At 40.3% G+C, this 22591-nt stretch overlaps 1 protein-coding gene across 10 annotated transcripts; it reads right to left on the bottom strand.

The window, feature by feature from the left end:
• Positions 1 to 851: 851 nt before the first annotated feature.
• On the bottom strand, positions 852 to 19440 carry LOC146569247 (liprin-beta-1-like). 10 transcript variants are annotated; one of them, XM_085281388.1, is made up of 26 exons: positions 19358 to 19440; positions 17772 to 17977; positions 16816 to 16905; positions 15794 to 15907; positions 15322 to 15453; positions 14509 to 14601; positions 11062 to 11179; positions 10919 to 10963; positions 9458 to 9519; positions 8952 to 9036; positions 8476 to 8675; positions 7994 to 8091; positions 7109 to 7169; positions 6715 to 6889; positions 6266 to 6298; positions 5566 to 5707; positions 5356 to 5487; positions 5010 to 5160; positions 4769 to 4880; positions 4560 to 4648; positions 3288 to 3410; positions 3056 to 3181; positions 2781 to 2969; positions 2042 to 2206; positions 1881 to 1946; positions 852 to 1797 (listed from the first exon to the last, which is right to left on the bottom strand). In XM_085281388.1, exons 1-26 carry the CDS (start codon positions 19419 to 19421, stop codon positions 1714 to 1716), a joined length of 2955 nt encoding a protein of 984 aa, XP_085137514.1. In that variant the 5' UTR covers positions 19422 to 19440; the 3' UTR covers positions 852 to 1713. The 10 variants fall into 10 exon arrangements, with proteins under 10 accessions (XP_085137514.1, XP_085137515.1, XP_085137516.1 ...); XM_085281389.1 differs by having other exon boundaries at positions 6715 to 6886; XM_085281390.1 differs by having other exon boundaries at positions 7109 to 7166.
• Positions 19441 to 22591: the final 3151 nt, after the last annotated feature.

Below are 22591 nucleotides of genomic sequence, written 5' to 3'. Positions count from 1 at the left end.
TGGAAAAATGTAGCTGTCCTGGTTTACCTCAGAGCAGGAGCATGCATATTTGTTAACTATGTCAGCATGTCCTGTAGAGTGACCACATGTCAACAGCATTATTATAGTAGGTTACATTGTAGTGGTGTGATGTATATCACCAGTACAGAGGTGTCAGCAGGGGCCGATGGGTGCATCTCACCACTGAACACAGACTTTTGTGCAGAACTGTAGAAAGGCTGTACTGTGCATGTATGAACGTGTGGAGACATGACAGGAAGAAATGAGAGGAGAGCCAGACAGACTAGACAAAAGAAATAAATCTGAGAAAGACTGAAAAAAAGAAGCAGAAATAAAAGAGAGTTCGAGACTTCGAGTTCTCGATTACACACAGAAGACACATCTCATAAGTTTAGTGAGTGTTCTGTCATTTAGCGCCACAGCAGTTCACACATCTAAACTCAGCAGCATTCAGATTCTGTGCCACCTCACAGCGATAAACAATTAATGTCAGGCCTGGATGCTGTAAAGGGTAAACTCCAGAACCGAGTGCTAAAGGGGAACAACCATTCTCCGTCTCTTTGTGACAATAGAATTGAGGCTCAATAAATAAAAGTCTTTGTGGAGGATTTAATTGTTGAACAAAACACAGAAATCCTGATTACAGAGCAGCAATTTCCTAATGTTGTAAACCTGCTCAACATTTGGCAATAAAACCCTTTCTGATTCTGAGTTGTGTAGAGCACATTTTGTCATCTCCAATTATCGGTCAACATTATCGACCAACATTAGAGAGTTCTTGCGTCCCCGACGCTTGAAAAAAAATCTGACATTGTGACAGGTGTGGATTTAATTTCTTCAAAGAAAACAAACATATTTAAATTACTTTATTGATTTATTAATTGCATAAGTGTACAAAAAGGACATCTTTTCAGGGAAGGTGGAGAGCTGCAGAGGGCATTATCGCTTTGAGAAAACCAGACGTTTCCTTGCAGCACAACATTTCCCCAGAAATAACTGCAGGTTTCCATTAAAAATCCTTTTTTGGTAAAAACAATGATGAGTTCTTATATGACTGTGTTGCAGTTTCAAAACATGCAGCGAGATTCTTGCTTTATACTGTATATGCACATTTGTAAATGTATAAGTGACAGAATAATATTTAAAGACTGTTCTCATTTCTTTAGCAGGGTTCAGTTGTGTAGAAAACATAGCAGCTGTTTGAGGGTTTTTTTCTTTATAACTTCAAAATGGAAACAGTCTCAACACATCACTTCTAGTCCAACTCTTTCTTCTAGCATTGCCACAGTCAAAAGGCAATTTAAAAGTCATATATTAAATCTATATAGGCATTTTCTAGATGTTTTTTATTTTTTGCTGGTTTTCACTTCAGTTAAAACAGGAAGGTACCCGAATAGAACACAGAAATAATATCTCCAGAAACCAGCTGGCAGGCAAACAGTGGTGTTATCCTACATGTTCCCTCTGACATCAGTCGGGAGTAATGAAGACTAAGTTCAGGAGTGAAAGTGGCCTCTGGACCGAAGGCTTCAACATTTAAAAATCAACTAGAAAGACACGACGCTAATACTTTTGGCTCTTCTTTGAATGTAACACTAAAAATGAGGAAAATGTGGGAGCATTCTTGTTTTTTTGTTGAGACGTGTGTGTGCAAGTGGAGAGGGTTGGCACAGAGTTTCATTCACAGCAGGATCAGGTCTGATGCTGACAGCCTCATGCGTTGGAGTCGTCGTCGGTTACGCTGGGGTTCGGAGAATTGGAGATCTCTTTGAAGAGTTCGTCGTCTTTCAGCATGCTCTGGTAAATGAGAGAAAAGCATTAAGTTTACTATCAGAAGCCGTGGAAACAATAATCAGTGAGTAATTGTTCCTGGTTCTCACCGTCAGATTCTGAATGCCCTCAGAGAAAGCACCAATCTGTCTCACGGTTCCCTCAGAGTCCTCCATCTGTGAGCAGAAAGCAATAGAGCACAAATTTAATATGACTTTTTTTTTTTTTTAAATTAAGCAAATCATTAATGAATGCTGAAGAATATGCTCACCTGTTCTAGCCGGTCGAGGTCATCTTCATAGATTTGGAGCTCGAAGCCTTTTTGGAAGCTCCGACCCTTTGGCATCTCCACGTCCATCGGACACACATACTCCTCGTTCTCTTCCTGCTTTTTCTTCCTCAGACTGCCAAAATTACCGAATGATAGTTTCTTTGGCTGGTGTGAACCAGAGAGAGAGGACAGGTAAGTACTACATACATTCGCACAGGAACGCACACATACCAACCTCTGATTTAGAAAAAACACAAAAAGGTTATCCTTTTTGATCAGTGAGTTTTTGAGACCTCTGCATCATCAGTGTCATTTTTCCTCCTGGAATAAATTGCACAATAAAATTTTAAGTAATATGTTGCACAAAAATGCCAGATGGAGCAAAAAGGATACGAACTAAAAATCATATGCAAACTGATATAAACTGATATCACAAGATTTAAACAAAACAAACAAAAACTTTGTTGAATTTTCTGGCAATGATTTTATGGTTACAAGGTTTTGATGCCAGTTTTAGTGACTTAAAATTCCTTTAAATTAATGTGTAGGCACATTTAATTTCCATGAGAAACTAAACTTTAATATCACTTTGTCAAATCAAATCTCTCAACTTGTTACCCATTTAAAGAGAATACATACAAAAGCATTTCCAACATATTTTCCTTGTAAGTACTCTGAGAAGTAATTGTAGTACTTGTAGTAAGAGAGGACGGTCTGTCTGTGGGAACTCGTGCTTTACCTTGACCTTAGTGGTTGCAGTAAGCAAAGTGTAGTCTGGGTTTTCGAGACACTCCTGTTTGAGCTGCTGGGCCTCTGAACCAATGAGCAGGTTGAAATGTGTGGCAAGGTGGCGCCGCAGCAGAGTCTTGTTGGGGGGGATGTTCAGCAGCAAAGCCATCGTCTCCACATTGAACCGTGGCTCCAGAACCTGAGCGGGAATTTGGTGTATTAGGAGCGGACACAACCCAGGACAGCGTCTGCTCTTCCAGGGAAATTAGCAACTAACTCTCTCACCATCAGGCCCCCATGGACGCCGCTGCCTCTCAGGTTGGGAGCATATTCAGCGAGATCCACAGACCTCAGCCACTCCATCACCCTGTGGTTGGTCCACTGGGAAATCTCTGCCGGTGAAATGTTGTTCTACAGACACAAAGTACAAACCACAAGCACAGTGTGTTCACACATAGCTATGAGTATGTAAAGTCAGTGGGCCGAGCAGCAGAACAGGCTGTTAAAGCGAGCACACCTCGTCTGACGGCCGGCGACGGAGGCAGTTAGGCTCATAGTTGTTGAGTCGGAGGACTTGAATAGCTCTCTTGATGCTGAGGTGATGCAGAACGCTGCCCACCTTCAGGGAAAGCAGGTCATCCTGTTGGACAAAAAAAGATATCAGTGATTTGCTCTAAGATTGACTAAACTGTGATTGTTATCCTTAAAAACACAAGACATCAGAGCTTAAAGAGGATCAGAGAGCCAGTGCTGAAATACAAATACCTGAGAGGGTGAATCTGGGATTAGAGAGGAAACTTTATTTTTATCATGCCAGGTCACTTCTGACTGATACATCAGAGCTAACTCATGCTGCACATCTTACCTGTTCCTGTGAAACATTGTTTGAAATAACAGATCAGAGCTTTCTAAGAGCAGAGCATACCAACCAATCAGTTCTCTGGGAGAATAATTAAAATAGATGCCATGAAGTTCAGTTAACACACTGTAAAGGGGGTCTTACTGCCTTTCCCAGAGCACTGAGGCGCTATTTGCTGTAAATGTTCTTTACTTAAGGCCAAGGTTATGGAAGCTCCTCAAACTTCTGAGAAAATAACTGAAAATTGAGAAACTAACTTGAAATTTGAAGTTGTTAACTTGAATTTTTGACTTACCAATGGCAAAGATTACGCTTTTTTCAAACACCAGGATTAAAGAGTGAGACTAAAAATGTGCCATAAGAAGAGGGTACATTTAAGAATGAGTATTAAAGCTTACTTACCTTGAGGGAGCACCATGAGGGCCAAGTGAGAAAATGCACAAACCAAACATTTTTAGTTTGCGTCTGCACTGTTCTTTTCAGAAGTTGACTACATTTTGTATGGACATTTTTCCTTTTCAAGCTTTTAATTATTTGGCTGTTAAATGTTGTGAAACGAGCTGTTGTTTGTGAACGTAAGGAGGGTTTAGTCCGCTGTGAGGCAAAACAGAAGAGTTGGAAGAGAAATTCTCTTGGTCTTTTTTTCCATAACGTGATATGAAAAGAAATGTATGTATGCAAAGAAGTATTGTTGCTATTGACCTCTCCATCCACTGGTGTAAGTGCTCAGGGTCTATGTAAAATAAATTAGACTTCTTTAATCCTCCTAATAAAAACATATTCCTGGTTTATTAAACTTGCTTTGTAGTGAGGCTTCCATCACCACTGGAGCTCTGTGCAGTAACACTAACATGAGGTGACACTAGAGTCATCAGCCCAGCTTATCCACAGGGTCTGTGAGGGGAGTGAATGTCTCCTATCGGCACTCACCACAGTCATGTAGTGCAGCATGCGACCGTCCACTCTTCCCTCATCAAACTGGGTCTTATACTGAGGCAGGCCGATGTCATCCAGCCATCCTGAGAAGAGGCAGAGAGAATTACATCAATTATTAACTCGAGTAGAACATCAAGTAAAACATCACAAACATAAAAAACTGACCAACCGACTCATATCTTCAACTAGCAGCTGGTACTTACTTGTCACCCAGTTGTAGTCCAGCTTTCCCTTATTGTCCTCCTCCTCTGAGCCGAGGGCCTGAAGAGCCAGCTGGAGCTTCTTTCTGTGCAGCGGGTGTTTGATGCCCAGCTCCTAAACATTCCACAAGTTTGGATTAAACATACAACATTCCCCAGTTACTACACAGGAAGTTGAGGGCAGGAATACTTTGCTTTTCTTCCAGTGTTGGTAAACTTATTAAATTCTTCTGCTTCATCGCACCCTCTCCAGGTCCAGCTGCGAGGCCTGTAGCAGCGTCTGTCCAGAGGAGATCCACGCGCGAGCCATGTTTACATAAAGACCAAGACCCTGCTCCTGCAGCCAGTCGCACACCTGATCCTTCGGCCAGCGTGCAAAGGGAGCGTCTACGTCACTACACAAGAAAAGAGAAGAGTCAACAATGAAATAGGCATGCAGACACGCCCCTGTGGACGTAGATCAGTTGTAGTACATGCACTTGTTACATCTTTATTATTCAAACAAACACTACATTCACTGTACAACACAGATTCAAAACAAGGAAACCACATTGTGACTTTCATTATTCATGCTGAATGCACTGACTCACTTGTTGACCCTTTGAAGATCACGAGACCAACCCAGTCTGGGTCCTGCTGTGGCACGCACTCCTCCTCGCTTGAACTCACCCTCTGGTAGATTGTCATCCAAGTTAAATGTGGTAGACTGGCTCCTTTTTAACCTGAACAATAAGACATTAAAGTTAAATACTTAAAAAAAGAACACTCAGAGGGAGGATGTTTACAGGTTTTCTACTCACTTCCCAAAGAGCTTTTTTATTCCTTTGGATTTTTTTCTGCTTTCTGGAGTAGTGGGGAGCGTGTGTGTGCTGTCACTGTTATTCGACCTCTGTGGCAGCCCTGCCAGATCGAGATGGTCCGTACCCTGTCGTTCTGTTTCAGCTGTGCAAACAAATGCCAGCAGATCAGCATCAGCATCATGAGGATAAGGCAGACAGAGCTGCTGCACAGGGTCAGTGCAAAGAGCCAGAATACACTGAGACAGGCACATGAGGACTCCGGAGAGGTCACTGTGAGCAAAGCGATACGCTCTCTAGAATGGCATGCATGCAGACACTGTTCACTGCCTGAGAAAAGGATTGTTACTTTGTTTTAGATTTAGTTGGAAGGTCTTTGAGAGCCGTTTAAATTATTTTATCGAATAATCTGGATCTCAGCACAGCTTTGTGCTCGGGGAAAGCTTTAAAAGAAACAAAGGAGTGTAGGCAAAAACATGCAGGAACATGGCAAAATCTACGTACACTACAGCACACTCAACATACACAGGTACAGAAGTTTGTGCAACAAAGAACAGAGACAAAGTACTGGAGCTATTAAACTAAAAAAAGATGTCAGTGAAGTGAATGGATGAGATCAGAAATTGCAGACAGAAATATTCAGCAGTTTGCCTTCTCTGGACAACTAGTGCAACTCTACCGTGACTTGTGATCTATACTGTACCTAGCATAGGCGCACTCGCACTCCTGCTGCGGTCTTCATGTGTTACAAAGAGCACAACACACAGGACAGGGTCCAACAGAAAAGAACAAGAGGCCAGAAATTATGAGTGAAATAATAATGGGGATTGGGGAGATGGGATGCAGATATACAAGTGTACAACACACACACACACACACACACACACACACACACACACACACACAAAAAAAATATAAAAAGCACATAGACAGGACGAAGGACAAACACCAGCCCAGAAACACAGTTCCATAATTAAACTGGGACCACAGCCTGTGGGCTGTAAATTATGGTCTTGGTCCATAGTGTACTCCATGGGTGTGTCTTGGGGGGGAGAAAAATGTGAAGAAACTCTCACCATGTAGTGGGTTAAAAGCTGAACAAAGCACATTTCCACTAACTCCATGATCTCAAATCATTCCGTTTGCACTCACCAAGGCTTGGACTACTGGTCGTCTTCTTGCCTCCGCGGATCTTGAAGAAACCTTTTCCAAAAGACGACCGAGCCTTTCTCGAGCCAAAGGGATCGTCCTCTACGGTGGCAGGTAAGGTGGCTGAAGGATTTATGGGTGGCTTTTCACTGATGCTACCGATCTCCTCACTTGTCTTCTGAGAGTACAAAAACATTGCTTGTATACAGATTCTGTACTTCCATATACTAAATGCCAGAAAAACTAAAATGAAAGACAATTCAAATGTGAAAGGAAAAAATGGGTAAGGCTGGAAAAAGCAGTTTGAGGTAAATTAGTGGGGGAGAAAAAAAAAAAAAAAAATCACAATAGACAGAATCAGTCTTCCGTTTTTAGCCAACGTCATTTCTGCCCATACCTGCTCAGTTTTGCTCCCATCCAGGTGATCCTGAGTCACAGTCTTTGTGTTCTCTTGACTGCTGAAAGCACAACGCAAATCACTTTAAACATTATACTTTACTTAGCAGTGCGAGTCTACAGGACATTATTAACCACACGTAGATACTTCCCGACACACCATCTGCAGGAAATGGACAAAACATGTGTCAGGACTACAGCAGCATCTGTCAAGTGAATGGTTTAGTCGATCCTAATATGTTATGTCTTTATACTTCTGTACTAACAAGCATGCAAACATGCATTCACAATAAAATAAATAATACTAAGGAGATGACCAATCCTTAACAATAATCACACTCCTTTCTCCTTCCTTGAATGCACAATACCATGTCTTATACTTATTAAATGCTCCATTGTGTTCATTTTGCAGTGGAGTGTGACAGGAAATTAGATGAGAACAAGCACTCAGTGACACGTCAAACACGTGGTGCAACGCCACATGGACTGCCCCGGATCATTTAAATATATACGCACATTAAACAGCATGCTTCACTGCTCTTACCACAATTTACAGTGTAAATTTACACTTTATTTATAGCGTAAATTGCAGTGAGAGCTTCCAATACTCTGAGATTTTAATGTGAAAATATGTAATTCCTGGCAAGTTACAGCATTGTAATATAAATACAAGACACATGCAGGCAGAATGAGCACCATTTCACTGTGTTTGTCAGTGAAGAATATGAAAGAGATTCCACTAGGATTGGTGGTTTTCCATGTTTGGATTTGCTGTTTGTTTGGTTCTTTGGTGTCTAGTGTTCTCCGGTTATTTGTTTTTTAATTTGTAAATTAAAAATATTGTTAAAATAAAAACAAAGTCATGTATAACACATAAAATCTTTACCTTTCTGCATCTGCCGGTTCAGATTCTGACACTCTCTCTGGATCAGACGGGCTGGGTGAAGGCGAGGGCTCTTCACTTAGTCTACTGGGGCTTTCCATCTGAGTCGGGGTCAGAAAGACAAAAGAAGATTTAAATGCAATAAAACTGTGACTTAAAAACTCTACAGAGTCCCTGAGAACAGTCTAAATCTGCATACAGAGATCTGACAAAAGATGTTATTCAACTGGTTGTCCAATTGGTTGTCCAGCTCTTCAACACTCATTTCCAAAGGAGTGAAATTAATGTGAAGTTTTTGTGAGAGTGAGTGTTTTACTGAGCACTTTAGAGTTTAATGATATGTGAAGTCGCTCCAGGGGAGGAAAAACAGTAAAAGTAAAATTAAAAATATCTCATGTTCTCTGCTATTTAAATAGTGATACCATGGGTGCCAGTTTAGCTTAGTGGGTGAACAGGCAACCGCATGCCACATGACTGAGACGCACCGACCAAGTTTGAGACCGACCCGTGGCCCTTTGCAGCATCTCCTCTCCCTCTCCACAAACCTCATCTGGGCTTTTCCCTCTCAGTTGTTCAGCATCTGTGCCTTCTTGTTTTTCTGACTCCACAGACGGAGAGCTAGCTGGGACTGTGGTGCATCCATCACCAGAACTCTCAATGTGCTCATTATCGTTTGTCTTTGTTTCTGTAATGGACCAAAATATAAAATCAAATTATTTAACACATGATCCTGTTTACAAGATGTAGGAAGTAGGTCAAAAGTTTTCACACACAAGACTATACAAACAACAAGGGGAAAAGGCAAGCAACCCAGGGATAGATGAAGGGTCTGTGTGGCAGCTAAAGCTTAAAATGCATTATTTTAGCACATCATTAATGTCAGTTTTTAAATCCTGTGAATCAAATTTTATGTAAATTTGTCAAAATACTTAAATTTTTAGATTGTAAGTCTGAGTCTAACCTTTCTTTCCCTGCACGGACATCACCATGTCTTGAACTTTCTTGTACCGCAGCAGTGACTGTTTCAGTTCTTCAATTTTACGATCCTGCAAAGGAAAAGGTAAAGAAAAAGAAAAATGAGGTCAGTTTTTCCCCCCCCGGAGCAGCTTTGGGTAGCTGGGATGTGATACAAGGTGAATCCTAGTTCATAGGTGTCAAACTCTGTGGGCCAAACCAAATTTGGCCCACATTTGGCCCACGAAGCCATACCAAATTACTATTAGAGCTGGCTTACTGGTATTATACAGCTAATATATATATTGTTTAGTATTAAGCTTTGCTTGTTCCATATTCAGTTTTTCAGCAAAACTTGTTTGAGTCCGTAAGAAAAGATTCATTCTTATATCTGGAGGAAGATTTTTTTTTTTCAATAAATATTAATGTTAGCCCGCAACTTTGTTCCAGTTTTGAATTTTGGCCCACTGTGTATTTGAGTTTGACACCCCTGTCCTAGTTGGTCACATGTACCTTTTCTTCATTTGCTGCCATCAAAGACTCCACTGCCTTCTTCATCCTCTGGACTTCCACATCTAGAGAGGGAGAAAAAGATTACTGAAAGAGTTCCTGGTGTGAAGTCTGAGGGTGTTAAAATGTGAGGATATGTAAAATTTAACATACAGGATGCAACATTACAGGCTGTCAGTCCAGCAACATCACGGCCACACTGCTTTTTAGAAACCAAACGTACACACAGTGTTGGTGTGAGCGGGTGTTTCACATGTTAACCTTTGCTCAAACATTTCCACTTTTCAACACACTGATACACACTCTGTTAGCGGTCCCTTTCAGTGCTTGTGTATTTTGGCATACCTCAGCCTTTTCTACCAGTTTCCCTTCTTTCTTCACAGCCACCCTTTCACCTAGAACATTTCTGATACTTCAGAAAACAGATGGATGAACAGAACTTTTTTTGTCCTCCACTTGTTCAGTTTCCTCATTTTTCTTTTTAAGTTCACACTGCAAATTATGCTTATATCTCTCAAACTGTTATTGTTGGCAGTGAAACAAAAGGCCAAAACTTTGAAATAAATCTACTCAAGGATGACTACAAAGAAAATCCTTCTTCTGGAGTGAACCTAATAGAAAAGCTGCAGAATGACCTCAAGAAACTCATTCATACTGAAACATTTTGAGAATCTGGCTGAGCAGAAGCAGTCCTAAGGATAAACTGTCAAAAAAAACCCATGCCTGTTAAACATTACACTGGTCTGGTCTACAGCTACAAATGTTTATTCAAGGTTACTTCTACCCAAGAAAAGTTTGACTAGTTATTAAACTCAGGGGCCTCGCTTATTTTTCCTCACCTGCACTGTAAATGTTTAAAAGGTATGCTCAAGACATGAAGGTAGCTTGTGTTTTTGCTTTAGTCAATAGGATTCTTAAAATGGACACTTGTAATTTGTACTTCAATATAGAGAATCATGGAGAGTGTGTGCTGTGCATGAAAAATGAAACTGTTCTATACAGATGAATGTAGAGTATAGTATATATAACTGATGGGAAAGTGGACATTTATTAAGACAGCTGTACATGAAAGATACTGAAAAGCACAACAGCAGGACAGGTTAGCAGGGTGCGCACACACACAGGTTGCTGGTGAAGAGAGGTAGGTGATTAACGTTGGAAGACATGAGTCAGAAGGTGGAGTAAGCAGTCTGAATGGTCACAACAAACAGTTCATTCTTCATTCCTGCTAAAAAACACAAGGCAAACTGTTCTCGTTGCTGTTGTAGCCGGGCATTAAAAATCAGTGACAAGATTCGTGCCATTAAAAAAAAAAAAGTTGAGATGTGGCGCGCTGTGGTCAGGTACTAGCACTGGAACTGGTTATAATGGACAAGCAGAGTTCAGATGGCTCATGCTCGTTCATGCAAATAGGGGTGGAGGTGAGTGCAATAATAAAATCACAGACATAAAAACCCCCCTTACGTTTTTCTTTCAGCCTCTTTCTAAGAGTTTCATCTGGATGAGAGACTAAACAGGACAAGAAATTATAAAGTAAAAACTTGCTCCAAATAAACATCAGGAATGTTGATCTTCAGCGAGGCGTGTGATCTGTCTGGTTTCCCCACCTCTGTCTGTGGGCTCTGCACCGTTCAAGCCGATGGCCTTGAAGCCCGTCTCGTCCTGCAGTCTCCTCATCTCTCCGTCTTTGCCCTCCAGCTGCCGCCTCAGTATGGCTAGCTCCTCCTGTTCACCAGGGGACAACAGTGAGAAGATTTTACCACCTCCCCCACTCCCAGTCCAAACAAACCACAATACAGGGGTTCACAGAGGATGACATGGCACACAGGCTGCAGGAGGGTAACGAGTATGAGGAGGGTGATAAGCACTGATCTCTGGAAGTGTTTGGATATTATTAAATATGCAAGCCATTTCCAAAAAGAAAACACCAACATGTTTAAATGACCAAAGCAGGAGTCAAGCACAGAGATATATCTTGTACATGTTATAATAGAGTGGATTAAAAAAAAAAGGAAATGAGTGGGACAATTGTAGAGAGGGACAGGAAAGAAGAACTCTGCCAACTCAACAAAAGCCCAGAATTAAAGCATACTTGTGGTTTAAAAATTAGCATTTGCTAAAATTGGTGCCTAGTAAATGCAGACTTAAGGAAGTGGTGTTTCTGATTGCACTTGACTTAACCATGCATTATAGCAAAATGCAGTGATGCGTGGTTAAGTAAATTATTTGCAAAAATACATACATTTTTGAGCGTGAAAACAGAATCTAACCAGATTTAATCGTTTTATGCCTCAAAAATTAAAAAAGAAGAAGAAGAAGAAGAAGAGGTGCCAAAGGGAGAGGTCAAAAAACCATAATCATACAGCAAGCACAACAGTCATCCTGGGAAAAGCCGACCTTCATCGCCTGGAGTTTGTGCTCTTTCCTCTGTTTCTCATACTGCATCTGGCCCATTTTGATTTTCAGGCTAGAAAGCTTGGCCATTAGTGACTAGCAGTAAAGAGACAAGCCACGGAAAGAAGAAGAAAACAGAAATGGGAAGGAGAGAAGATAAAAAGAGATCAAGAAATGTTGAATATCTAAATTTCCAGGAAAATGACCACTAAAGCAGATTAAAAGTAGGCGCCGCAACAAACAACAAAACCCCCAAACAACACGCAGTTACTACATGCAGTTCAAGAAGCATAAGATAGAAAACATCCAAAGCAATCATCTGGAAAATTCTAGTAAGCAGAGTCACTCCTTCACCTTTTCTAACTTCAGCATATAAAAGGGTGGTGGCAGTCTGATAGTCAGCTGGCCTTCACCTAGTTTAGTTTAGCTTTTTGTGTTCTTGGTTAACTTCTCTTTTCAAACTGTAAAACAAACAATTTTCTTGTCTGTGTTGTAACAATTAAGGGTCCATTTGATATTTGAACTTGTTTCATTTTGCAACCAAAACCTAAATTCACAGCATTCAAACAGCCACGAGAATCTCTGAATGAGAAGGAAAAAAAATCCTAAAAAACATGAAGAAATCTCAGATGTTGTTAATGGAATTGGATTAAGAAGCAAAAGGGTGACAAACTCTTTGTGACCAGGAGAGAGGGGAAAAAAACCAAACAAAAAACAAAAACATGGTGGTTAGTAACCCCCCAGCCTCTGACTGACCACCTTCAAAGCAATTGCATCAGTTACCTGGCAGAAGGCAACTATACTCCAAATAACTGCAGTCCTTCTCAGACAATTTGGTAAAGGTTTGTCAATATGTCATCTAATTCATAACACCCCATTACACTGCAATCAATCAGAGTCACTGTTCCAGTGAGTGCAAATCATCTACGATGAGCCTTTTTGCAATAGAGGACTCAAGTCAATGGTTGCATTGTGGTTATATCCCACATAAAAAGGAAGGCTGCTGACCACCAATGTCATTTTGAAGAAGCTAAATCACCATCCTGCAGCAGTGTGGCACCATTTGTGGAGGAACTATGAAATTTCTGTTTCAAATTTATGATGTTCTGGCTGGACCCTGAATATAAATAAATTTTTTGATGTAAAATTCTGTGTACGTAGACAGCAACAGATTGGCCACATATGTCAACAGATTTGCAATTTTTGCAGATTAATCACAAACACATTGCAAGTACAAAACAATTTCAAAAAGTCAGAACTCCTATGGACAGAAAGTCCATAGGAGGTGTAGAAGTGGCAGAAGCTTTTCGCTTCAGTGGTCTCAGAATCTCCTCTCTGCTTTTCAAAGATGATGTGATTAAGCTGGCTTTATCAGATGATGGCCTCCAGCTCACACTAGAGCAGTTTGGAGCAGAGTGTGAAGCAGTGGGAATGAGAAGCAGCACTTCCAAATCTGAGGCCATTGTCCTCAGGCGGAAAAGGGTGGAATGCCCACTCCGGGTCAGGGATGAATTCCTGCCCCAAAGGGGGAGTTTAAGTATCTCGGGGTCTTGTTCACGAGGAAGGAGAGAATTGAGTAGGAGATCGACAGATAGATTGGTGCTCTGGGTGCAGTGACACGGATGCTGTGCGGGTCCATCGTGGTGAAGAGAGAGCTGAGCATGAATGTAAAGCTCTCAATTTACCTATGGTCACAAGCTTTGGGTAGTGACTGAAAGAACGAGATCGCAGATACAAGGGGCAGAAAAATTAGCTTTTACTGAGTGGCTGGCCTCTTCTTAGAGATAAGGTGAGGAGTTCAGCCATCCGGGAGACACTTAGATTAGAGCCGCTGCTCCTCCATGTTGAAAGGAGCCAGTTGAGGTGGCTTGGGCATCTTACTAGGATCTCTCTTGGGCGCCTCCTGGGTGAGCCATCCGCCACCTGGAGGAGGTCCCAGGGCAGATGCAGGACATGCTGGAGATATATCTCTCAGCTGGCCTGGCAACACCTTGGTATTTCCCTGAAAAGGCTGGAGGAGTTAGCCAGGGAGAGGGAGGTCTGGGCTTCTCTGCTTAGGCTGCTGCTCCAATAGTGTAACAGAGCCCCGGATAAACGAAAGAAAACATATAGATGGATGAATAGATTGCATTCAGTTTCCCCCCTCCCCTTCAGATTTTACACAGCATCTGAACTTTTTAGGAATTGGGGTTGTAAATGCCAACTCAACCTCATTTCAATTTAAAACCGACACTGTATTATCACCATTTTGATCCATCAAAGCCGCTCTGCAAATGCCAACTGACTGTGACTGATTACAGTCCTCGTCCACATCTGCAAAGGAACCATTTCCAAGGCAACAAGATCCCAAGCTCATTGCATAGTTGCAAAAATTCTGGCTGTGCTGTGGTCTCAAACCACTGCTTTCCCTACTGTGACTACAGCATAATACTATACAAATAGCAGCTGAAATGGTTGCATGAATAACTTTATCCAGGTAACAAGAGATGTACAGATATTATATATTTTTTAAAGGGCATAAAAGAACAAAAGAACAGCCGTTAAGTATTGACTTTAAACAGAATGGTGGATTTTGGCTGTTTAAAAAAAAAAAAAAAAAAAGGGTAAAACTAGTCTTTAAGATACATAAACAGCCAGTAAAGTGCTCTGGGATGACTCACCTTAGTGGATTTAAGTTTCTTTTCATACTGTAGTTTTTCAGTCTCCAGTTCAGTCAGTCTGTACCGCAGCTCATTAATTTCAAGAATCAAATCCTGACAAAAGGAAAAAAAAAAAAAAAAAGAACAGGTCACACCTTAAATACTGAAGGATAATTTTTGTCCTCTAGATAAAATTTTAACTCTAAGATTCCAAAATGAAATTTAAGTGAATAATTTTAACATCTCATTAACTGCTCCCATCTTGCAAATGTGACTTGTATCAGCACAAAGTTCTATAAAGTGACTACAAATGCATTTGAAAGCAGCAAATCAGTGCTTCCAAGCAGCAGCAGTGATAAAATGAGAGGAAGCTGCTTGTAGAAAAGAAGTGATTTATGTGCTGTGAGGCGGAACACAGACAGCAGCTTTTTGTTCCAGCGGGGTGGAAGAGATGGCCGCGCTGCTACAACAAGACCATGACGTGTTTGAAAGCTTTCCAGACATTCTGCTCAGTCTATCTGGGAAGCAGAGACCTTCCCATCTCTAGTAAACAAATGACTGACAACATCTTTATAAAAATCTTGTCTAATAAAGTAACAAAAAAAAAATCCAATTAATATTACAATAATGTGGGTATACCGTCAATGGCTAGTTTAGCAAACACTAACAACAAGAAATAAAAATGACTTTGAGACTGATAATAAGACGGGATCCTCTCTCCCCCAGGTTTAAGACAAAATAAATGAGTGTTTCATTATTGTTGAGTCTGTGTGTGTCTGTGTGCGTTAAGTGAGATAGAAAAGAAACATTCAGAAACAAAGAGGATTAGTTCACCTCACTGTCCCTAAATCCGTCATCAAAGTCAAGCCTCTCGTTTTTCATACTGTTGAGTTTCAGCTTAAGGTTGGACACTTCAGACATAAGCTCAAGCTTCTGAGTCTCCAGAGCAGTTCTACACAGAAGCTCCTGTAATAGCAAACAAACAATCTGTGTAAACAACACTGGTAGTACAGGCATTATTGTGTAAAAGTGGAGACACAAAAAAGTCATCTGCAAAACCTCAATGATTAACAGTTTTAACAAGACGCCCCTGTTACACCCACTTATAAACTTAGCACAGCAGTGCACACAGTAGATGTTTACTTGACAGGAGGGCGTGAACTCAGCTCTTCCAGTTGAGAGTCAGTACCACCCAAACACATCTGCACCATATGTCCATTTGCACCTTTCACTACTGGGGGGCTTTGGTTTGGGAATAGCCTTCCCGTCCTCAGAGTGTAAGACAAACACACAAACACACACAGACCTGTTGCAGCATCTCCTCTGTGGCGTTGAGCTTCTCCCTGTGCTCATCCAAACACAAGTCCAGATCACGAATCTTCTCCCCCTGAGCCTCAACCTGGTCTGTCAGTACACTCACCTGCATGAACACAAGGTAACACATTTTAGAAAGGACAGCAAAGCCTGATATTAAACAAACCAAGGGCCAAGTTATTAAAGAACATGATGAGCCAAAGTTATCCATTCCACTCTTTGTACTATTATAGATTTTTAAGAGTTTTAAGTCAGAAGAGAAATCTCTCTTAGTGCGTCAGGGGTGGCGGCAGCTGTAGAATCATGCAATCAACATATACAGATACCCTGCTCCTAAAAACATTGAGGGCGAGAACTAAACAAATCTGATCACAGTTCAAGTGCAATAAAACTTTTGCATGTGGGGCACAAACACAAGCAAGCTTTGAAACCTCCAGTTAGGTTTTACAATGTTTCAGTTCCTTTCCAGATCCTGGAGAGTCCACCCGTAGCTGGATAAATTATACAAACACTGACTAATAATTACATTAGTAACCATTTGCCACCCCAGGGAAATTCATTAAAAATCAACAAACAAAAATGAATTCAATAATAAAACATTATGTGAACTATTATTCAGAAATTCACAGTTTCTTGAAGTTTTCAGAGCTGCAGCAGATTTATTGAGTTTGTTAAGGACGTCAGGCTGTGCTCCATTTTCACCTTTTAACTCTGTGTTGGTTTAAGTATTTTCTTAAGTAAAACAATATTTATCAGTAAGTGTTTTTTGTGTGTCAAACCCCTGACCTAATTTTTAGAGCTTCAAGCATTCTTTCAATGCTTGATGTTGCTAGGTTACAAAAATGATTTCTCCCCCGCCATTGTTTACAGTGTTGATAACACAAGTCCTGCCCCTTCTTGTTTTTGACTGGTCGATGAGAGGGACAAGTAACATTGATGAGCTTCACAGGAGTTTTACAGAAAATAGACGGTGGAGGAGATGGTAAAATTATGGAATTACTGCTAGGCAGGTACCTGAAGCACAAGAGACTCCTTATCACTCTCTAGTCGTGAAAGCCTCTCCTGGTAATGGTCACCTCCACCCAATGAAATGTGTCCGTTAGACTGGGGAGAGAAAAATAAATTATTAGAAGAACTCTACTGAGCCATTTGCAAGGGTATGATAATGTATTCCTACGCTTTAAAGACAAAACCTCAAGTCTTTGATGTCTACTAATGTTCTCAGCTGAAATTCTTCACATCAAAGTGCCTGAGCAGCTACACCACTTCACCCAGCACAAATAAAACCTTACATGGTTGAAATGGAGAGCTCACATTCAGACTGCTGTACACAGAGTGGGTTACAGCATTACACAAAAACTCTCACTGGCCTGCAGCCAGTCACTGCTCTGATTCCCAAGAAGTCTGTGCGTTTCTTGCTGCATGCACATCAACTGTGACACCAACACAGCTAATCCATCTTGGATTCCATGGGAACTCAGCAGAACAGGACAATTGTTCTGCGTTTTTTCGCTTAGCAAACAAGCCATTTGTGGACTTGGATACAAGACTGTTTGGCCACACTGTTCTGTATTAATACAGCTTTAATTTGGCACACGCAACAATCAGAATCAAACCAGCTGTGCTACAGTTTGTTTGAAGGACTTCATGCCCAGCCATCACAGGAGAAACTCCTTCCATGATTTTTTTTTTATTATTAGTCCTTTATTTATCCAAGTAAAAAAATCTCATTGAGATTAAAAATCTCATTTCCAAGCGAGACCTGGCAAGATTACACAACTTGCACTGATTTCAAAAACAGAAAATGCAACACGAGCGCTACAACGGTTTACCCTGAGGCTACACTTTTCTGGATGGCAGAAGAGCAAAAAGTGGTCTGTTTGCTTCAATTTCTAAAGACCTGCTAATAAACTTTATCTCTTTCCATGAATCCAACAGATATTTCTAACATCCACAAGTAAGGGTCTTACCATGTGACCGTGGAGCCACTCAACAAGGCTGTCAGCTGTGGAGTCGGGGATCTGGCATCGTAGACTCTCCCTTTCCTCCGAGTCCATCAACTCTAGGACACTTCTTAGGTCTTCCAAAAGGTGAAGCGCTCGCAAACTACCCATAAAAGGTGACGTAGGCGACTGGCAGTCAAACAAACCATTGGAGTAGTCTATAGCTTTGGAACCTGAGACAAAAGAATCACAACAGGAATAAATATGAGGATAAAATTAGTCCAGAGACAGACTGCAGTGTCATCTTATGCTGCATGTGATGTTTGTTGACAAGCTTTAGTGAGTAAAAGTTCTCATCTGCTAGATTACAGAGGACATCAATCATTTTGTGGCTCAGGCACTAACAGTAATTGAAGAGCACAATATAATTTTCCAAAATGTTGGGATGCTGTGTAAAATGTAATCACATTATTTAAAGCCAACACTGAATACACAATTTATAAAAAATGCTGAAACGGAATAACTGTCAAAGTGTATGTTTAAAAAAAAAAAGTTATTTCATAAAGGTTGGAACAGGCATGTTTACCACTGTGTTGCATCACCTCTTTTTCTAGCAACATTTTAAGCCTTCTGATGAGGACAAAAGGCTGGCAAAGTCACAAATGTTCCATCCTTACAACAGGTTGGGCTCTCTTTGACAGATTTTCTGGACCCTCCTTATAGACCTTTGCTACTTTAATTAAAGTAGAATCTGGTTTGGCATAATCTTGCTAACATAATCAAAGATCTTAAAGACATTGTCTGGATGGCAGAATACATTACAATTAAGCTGCAGCATCAATAGCACCTTTACAGAATTGCATGTTACCCATGTCACAAGCACTAATACACCCCATCACATCAATACTGATTGATCAGACTAAAGAACTTTTTTTTTTCCTCTCGACTTTTCACCAGTTCATGTCAAATGATGTCATGCCAAGTCATTTGTGTTAAATTAGTGATAACATGAATGACTTCCTGAGATTTGTTTTTATTCAGAATTTAGACAGTGACACCACCTTTTGGAAATACAGTTGTGCACACTATAGGTATCACATTTCTAAAAATTATAACACCGCACTATCTGGGCATAGACCCACTGCGGGGGGAAGGGATATGGAGAGAAATGTAATGCATATAGGTGACTGGATGAGATTTATATAGGTAAAAAATAAATAAATAAAAAAGGACCCCCCCCCCCAAAAAAAAAAAAAAGTTTAATGATGCTATCAGATTGACCTTTTTCACTTGGATTCTTTTATTGTTAAATACGTGGGGTGGGGCATTAACTTTTCCCAGCTTTTAAAAGGGGTAGAAAAAGTTTAAGAACCACTGGTTTAGAGTTACACAGACTCAAAGTGCAAAGAATAAAGGCTAGATAGAGCACAAGATATCACATGACAGCTTGAATGTCAGCTGTGCAACAAGCCATAACAAGACACCAGATAAGGGCTTATCAATGTTGACTCAACCTGGAAGACCCGCAGAGACTTTTGTTGCTTTAGGCTTTCACGAGTACTAAAAGTCATGGTAAAATATTGCGCTGATGCTTTTTAATGGGAGAGGTTTACCTGCTATAATTCCATCCATCTGCTCAAGAGCAGCAGCCAACATGTCGCTGGCATCAGACATCATCTTCAGTCACTGACAAACCTATAAAGACCAATAAAACCAGTTTAAAGGGTTAGCCCCAAAACACAGTAAATGTTTTAAAACTATTTTTTAAACTACAGTTCAGTTCACATTTCAACTTACAGGTTACAGATTTTTTTATTTTTTCAAACATGCCTGCTCATGAACATAAAAGAAACTTATTGTTATGCATTTCCAGTTCACTGTTGAACAGGATGATTTTTTTAAATGTTACAGCTTTAACCAGGCATACATTTTTAAAAACTTGTTTAAGCCACAAAAAACAAAACGAAACAAAATAAAATTTCCTGATTAGCAGAGGCAAATCAAAATTGTGAGATACCCAGTTGGGATAATGATTACAAATTGTGACTTATGGATGGCAGCAAAGTGGCAGAAACTTAGCGCACTGTGGTGCTGGAAGATAAAAATTGTGTTTTGCTAAGAATTTTGATCTGATGTTATGCATATTTTGATATGCCAGTTGTTTCTGTCACAGCTAACCACATTCATTTTTCACAACTTAAAAAAAAAAAAATAAATGAAAATTTTTTATTTTTTTTAAACTGCAGCCAAATCACTTTTACACATGCGTTGTGTTATGAGGAGGCGGCTAAATCTGATAACACACTGCCTGCTTGGATCAAGGCCTTCTCTGGTTTTTTTAAGAAGTAATTTTGTGTATCATTAAACATTAATTCAGCTGCAATACTGTTGGGTTTCTTTGAGCCATGAGTTTCGAGTCTTTAACAGCTGGTAAAACAACATAATTCTGAGTAGGGTTTGACTGTATAAAAATAAGTCAGTTTTTGCATGGTTATATGATAGCAAGGCATCTCTGGCAGCTTAAAAAAACAAGACTAAAAACAAACAAAATCAGGTGATTTGTTGAGTTTCTTTAACTTCCTGTTGTTTAACTCTGTGCTGAAGAGTTCTCATGTATATTTTCTAAAACTAATGAATGCCACACATAATATTAAATTAAACCAATATCTAAAACACTGGTGTTCTGAATGTCCTATCAAGAGGACAGTGGGAACTTTGTTTGGATTGAAATAAAGATGCATTTTCGTGTCCCAGTCTTGGAGATTTGCCCAAATAACACAGCAGTCCCTTTCTCCTCTGATGTTCGAAAGACCCTGCTGTATATTTGTACATGTTTAAGCATGCAAATAGAGATGTTCATGTGCACACAAACATCCACTGACACCTCTTCCTTTATTCAGCTACCTTCAATCCTGGGAGTGCCCAGCACTGGGACGTTCCACCAGTTTCAGACTTTATGGAAACCACCCACAGACTGAGCACTGTTATTTAAGCATTTCTGTGGTCACAGTTTCCATTATGTGTAAAAGAAGCATGTACTAAAACACAAGACTCGACACAACACACAGCAGACTGAGAGGAGATGAGCACCCAGCATGCCACTGGTCCACAGTAAAGTGCTGGGTGGTTTCCAACAGTAAAATCCTGAGTGTGTAAAAATGCTTCTCTCAGTAACAACAGTAGCTGCTTACTACACATTTTGCAAAAGACCTGACATTTAGAAAAGGCAGGGCAGAATTCGAGCATTTTACAATGTTTCCATGGAAGGACGAGGGCTGGTATACAAATATTTCTGCACATATATCCATAAATATTTCATGCCTGTGTGTGTAGACACTCCTAAAAAGCAATTGCAACCCCTTTAGGAACCCTGCAAGGGATGACCTTTGAATGGTTGTCAGCTAAAATCTAAACTAAACTGACTAATTGATTAATTATACAAATCATGCTAGTTTATATAAGAATTTGGTTTGCTAATAAGCAGCACAAATTCAAAAGTCAATATAATTTAGAAGCTATAACTAAGAAACAGTTGCCATAATATCAGCTACAGTAGTGTGCAGGGGTACTAATGTACATTTATTTTAATTACACTCTCTTGTTAACACAATTATAACATCAGAGCCATCTTTGGATCCTTGGTTAACATCCTTGCAAGCTTTGTTTCGGCTGCTGTTCATAGCAGTGCATGGTTAAGCTGCTCAATTAACACTTTGACAAAGTTGGATTTCACTCACTTTGCTTTTGCAGGCAGAAAAGCAGTTTAGAAATTAATAAATTAGAACAGCTTTTCAATATTTTAGTCATTAAAAACAGAAAAGTAAAATCTCAGATGTTAAGAGTCTGCTGATAATGTGAATGCTGTTAGCATCATGATGTGAAACCGGAAACAATGGGACAACATCTGCCCATATCTACTGCCAGTGCCGAGTGCTCCCTTAACAGTTTCTGACGCTTGAATCCTCATCTCAGGGATATGATAACCAACAAAGGATTGAGTGGACTGATGAACATCTATCATTCAGCTGATGCCAGTTTACAAAGAGTTCTGCGAAGAGCCAATAAAAATTACCTGCAAACTGGTGGTAAAAAAATGAATAAAAAAATAAAGTTATTGTCTAATCTGACTGTTTGTGTACTGCAGCAGCTTGGCTCGCTCTTTGAGCTTGTTTTTATGAAGTTCTCTGGGCTAAAGCAAATATAGATGAAATTATTTTATTATACGGAAATGTTTACCTGGCTGCTGGTCTGCTGTTTGATTCCAGGCTCATTACAGTTTTATGGGCATGTGTGCTATTGGTGAGGTTTGTGCAACTTGAGAAAAGAAAAAGGACATCCTGCCAGCACTGCTTGAAATGCATAAACTACAAACAGATTGAGGGAAGGCTTTTATTGAGGCGATATCTCAGCATTTCACAGCAGCCAGCACAGAGTTTGGATCATGATGAGACAAAACTGGAATCCAGACCTGCAGGGCATCCCCTTCAAAAGCCTGAGTCAGCTTTTCTATCACAGCAGAAAAGCAAATATGGGTTAGCACATGGCCTTTAGCAAACATACTTCAAACAGCAGCTCAAGACCAGACATGCTGCTCTGAAACCTGCTAATAAGTGCAAACAGCCTTCTGAGCACTTCCACAGCTTCATCCTGGATGTAGGATGGACACAGCAAAAAGAATTCCTAATTACAGGGACATGCACTCTTTCCTCAAGTCCCAGGAAGCCTCCATGTTGCTTTAGTTATGTGTAAACATAAGATGGTTGTCTAGAAAGCAGCCAAGGTAACAGTCTGTCCCGTTTTTTTTAAAGCTCTGGGACAAGTGATTGTTTTGAATTACAAAATAAGTG

This window comes from Mchenga conophoros, linkage group LG7 (assembly GCF_057382185.1).
Source record: "Mchenga conophoros isolate Kocher_MC1m ecotype Shallow Benthic linkage group LG7, M_conophoros_male_GT1.1, whole genome shotgun sequence".
Lineage (NCBI taxonomy): Eukaryota > Metazoa > Chordata > Actinopteri > Cichliformes > Cichlidae > Mchenga > Mchenga conophoros.
Note: the sequence above shows the minus strand (reverse complement) of the source record. Positions and strands in the feature narration are given on the sequence as shown.

What these genes read in the sequence shown, in the direction of transcription:
- LOC146569247 (XM_085281388.1), bottom strand. Translation starts at nt 19,421, where the DNA reads ATGATGTCTGATGCCAGCGACATGTTGGCTGCTGCTCTTGAGCAGATG. An exon ending in TGGCAGCAAATGAAGAAAAG is followed by an intron (nt 9,037 to 9,457) that starts GTACATGTGACC and finishes TTTCCTTTGCAG; the next exon opens with GATCGTAAAATTGAAGAACT. An exon ending in CGCAGCTGGACCTGGAGAGG is followed by an intron (nt 4,881 to 5,009) that starts GTGCGATGAAGC and finishes TGGAATGTTTAG; the next exon opens with GAGCTGGGCATCAAACACCC.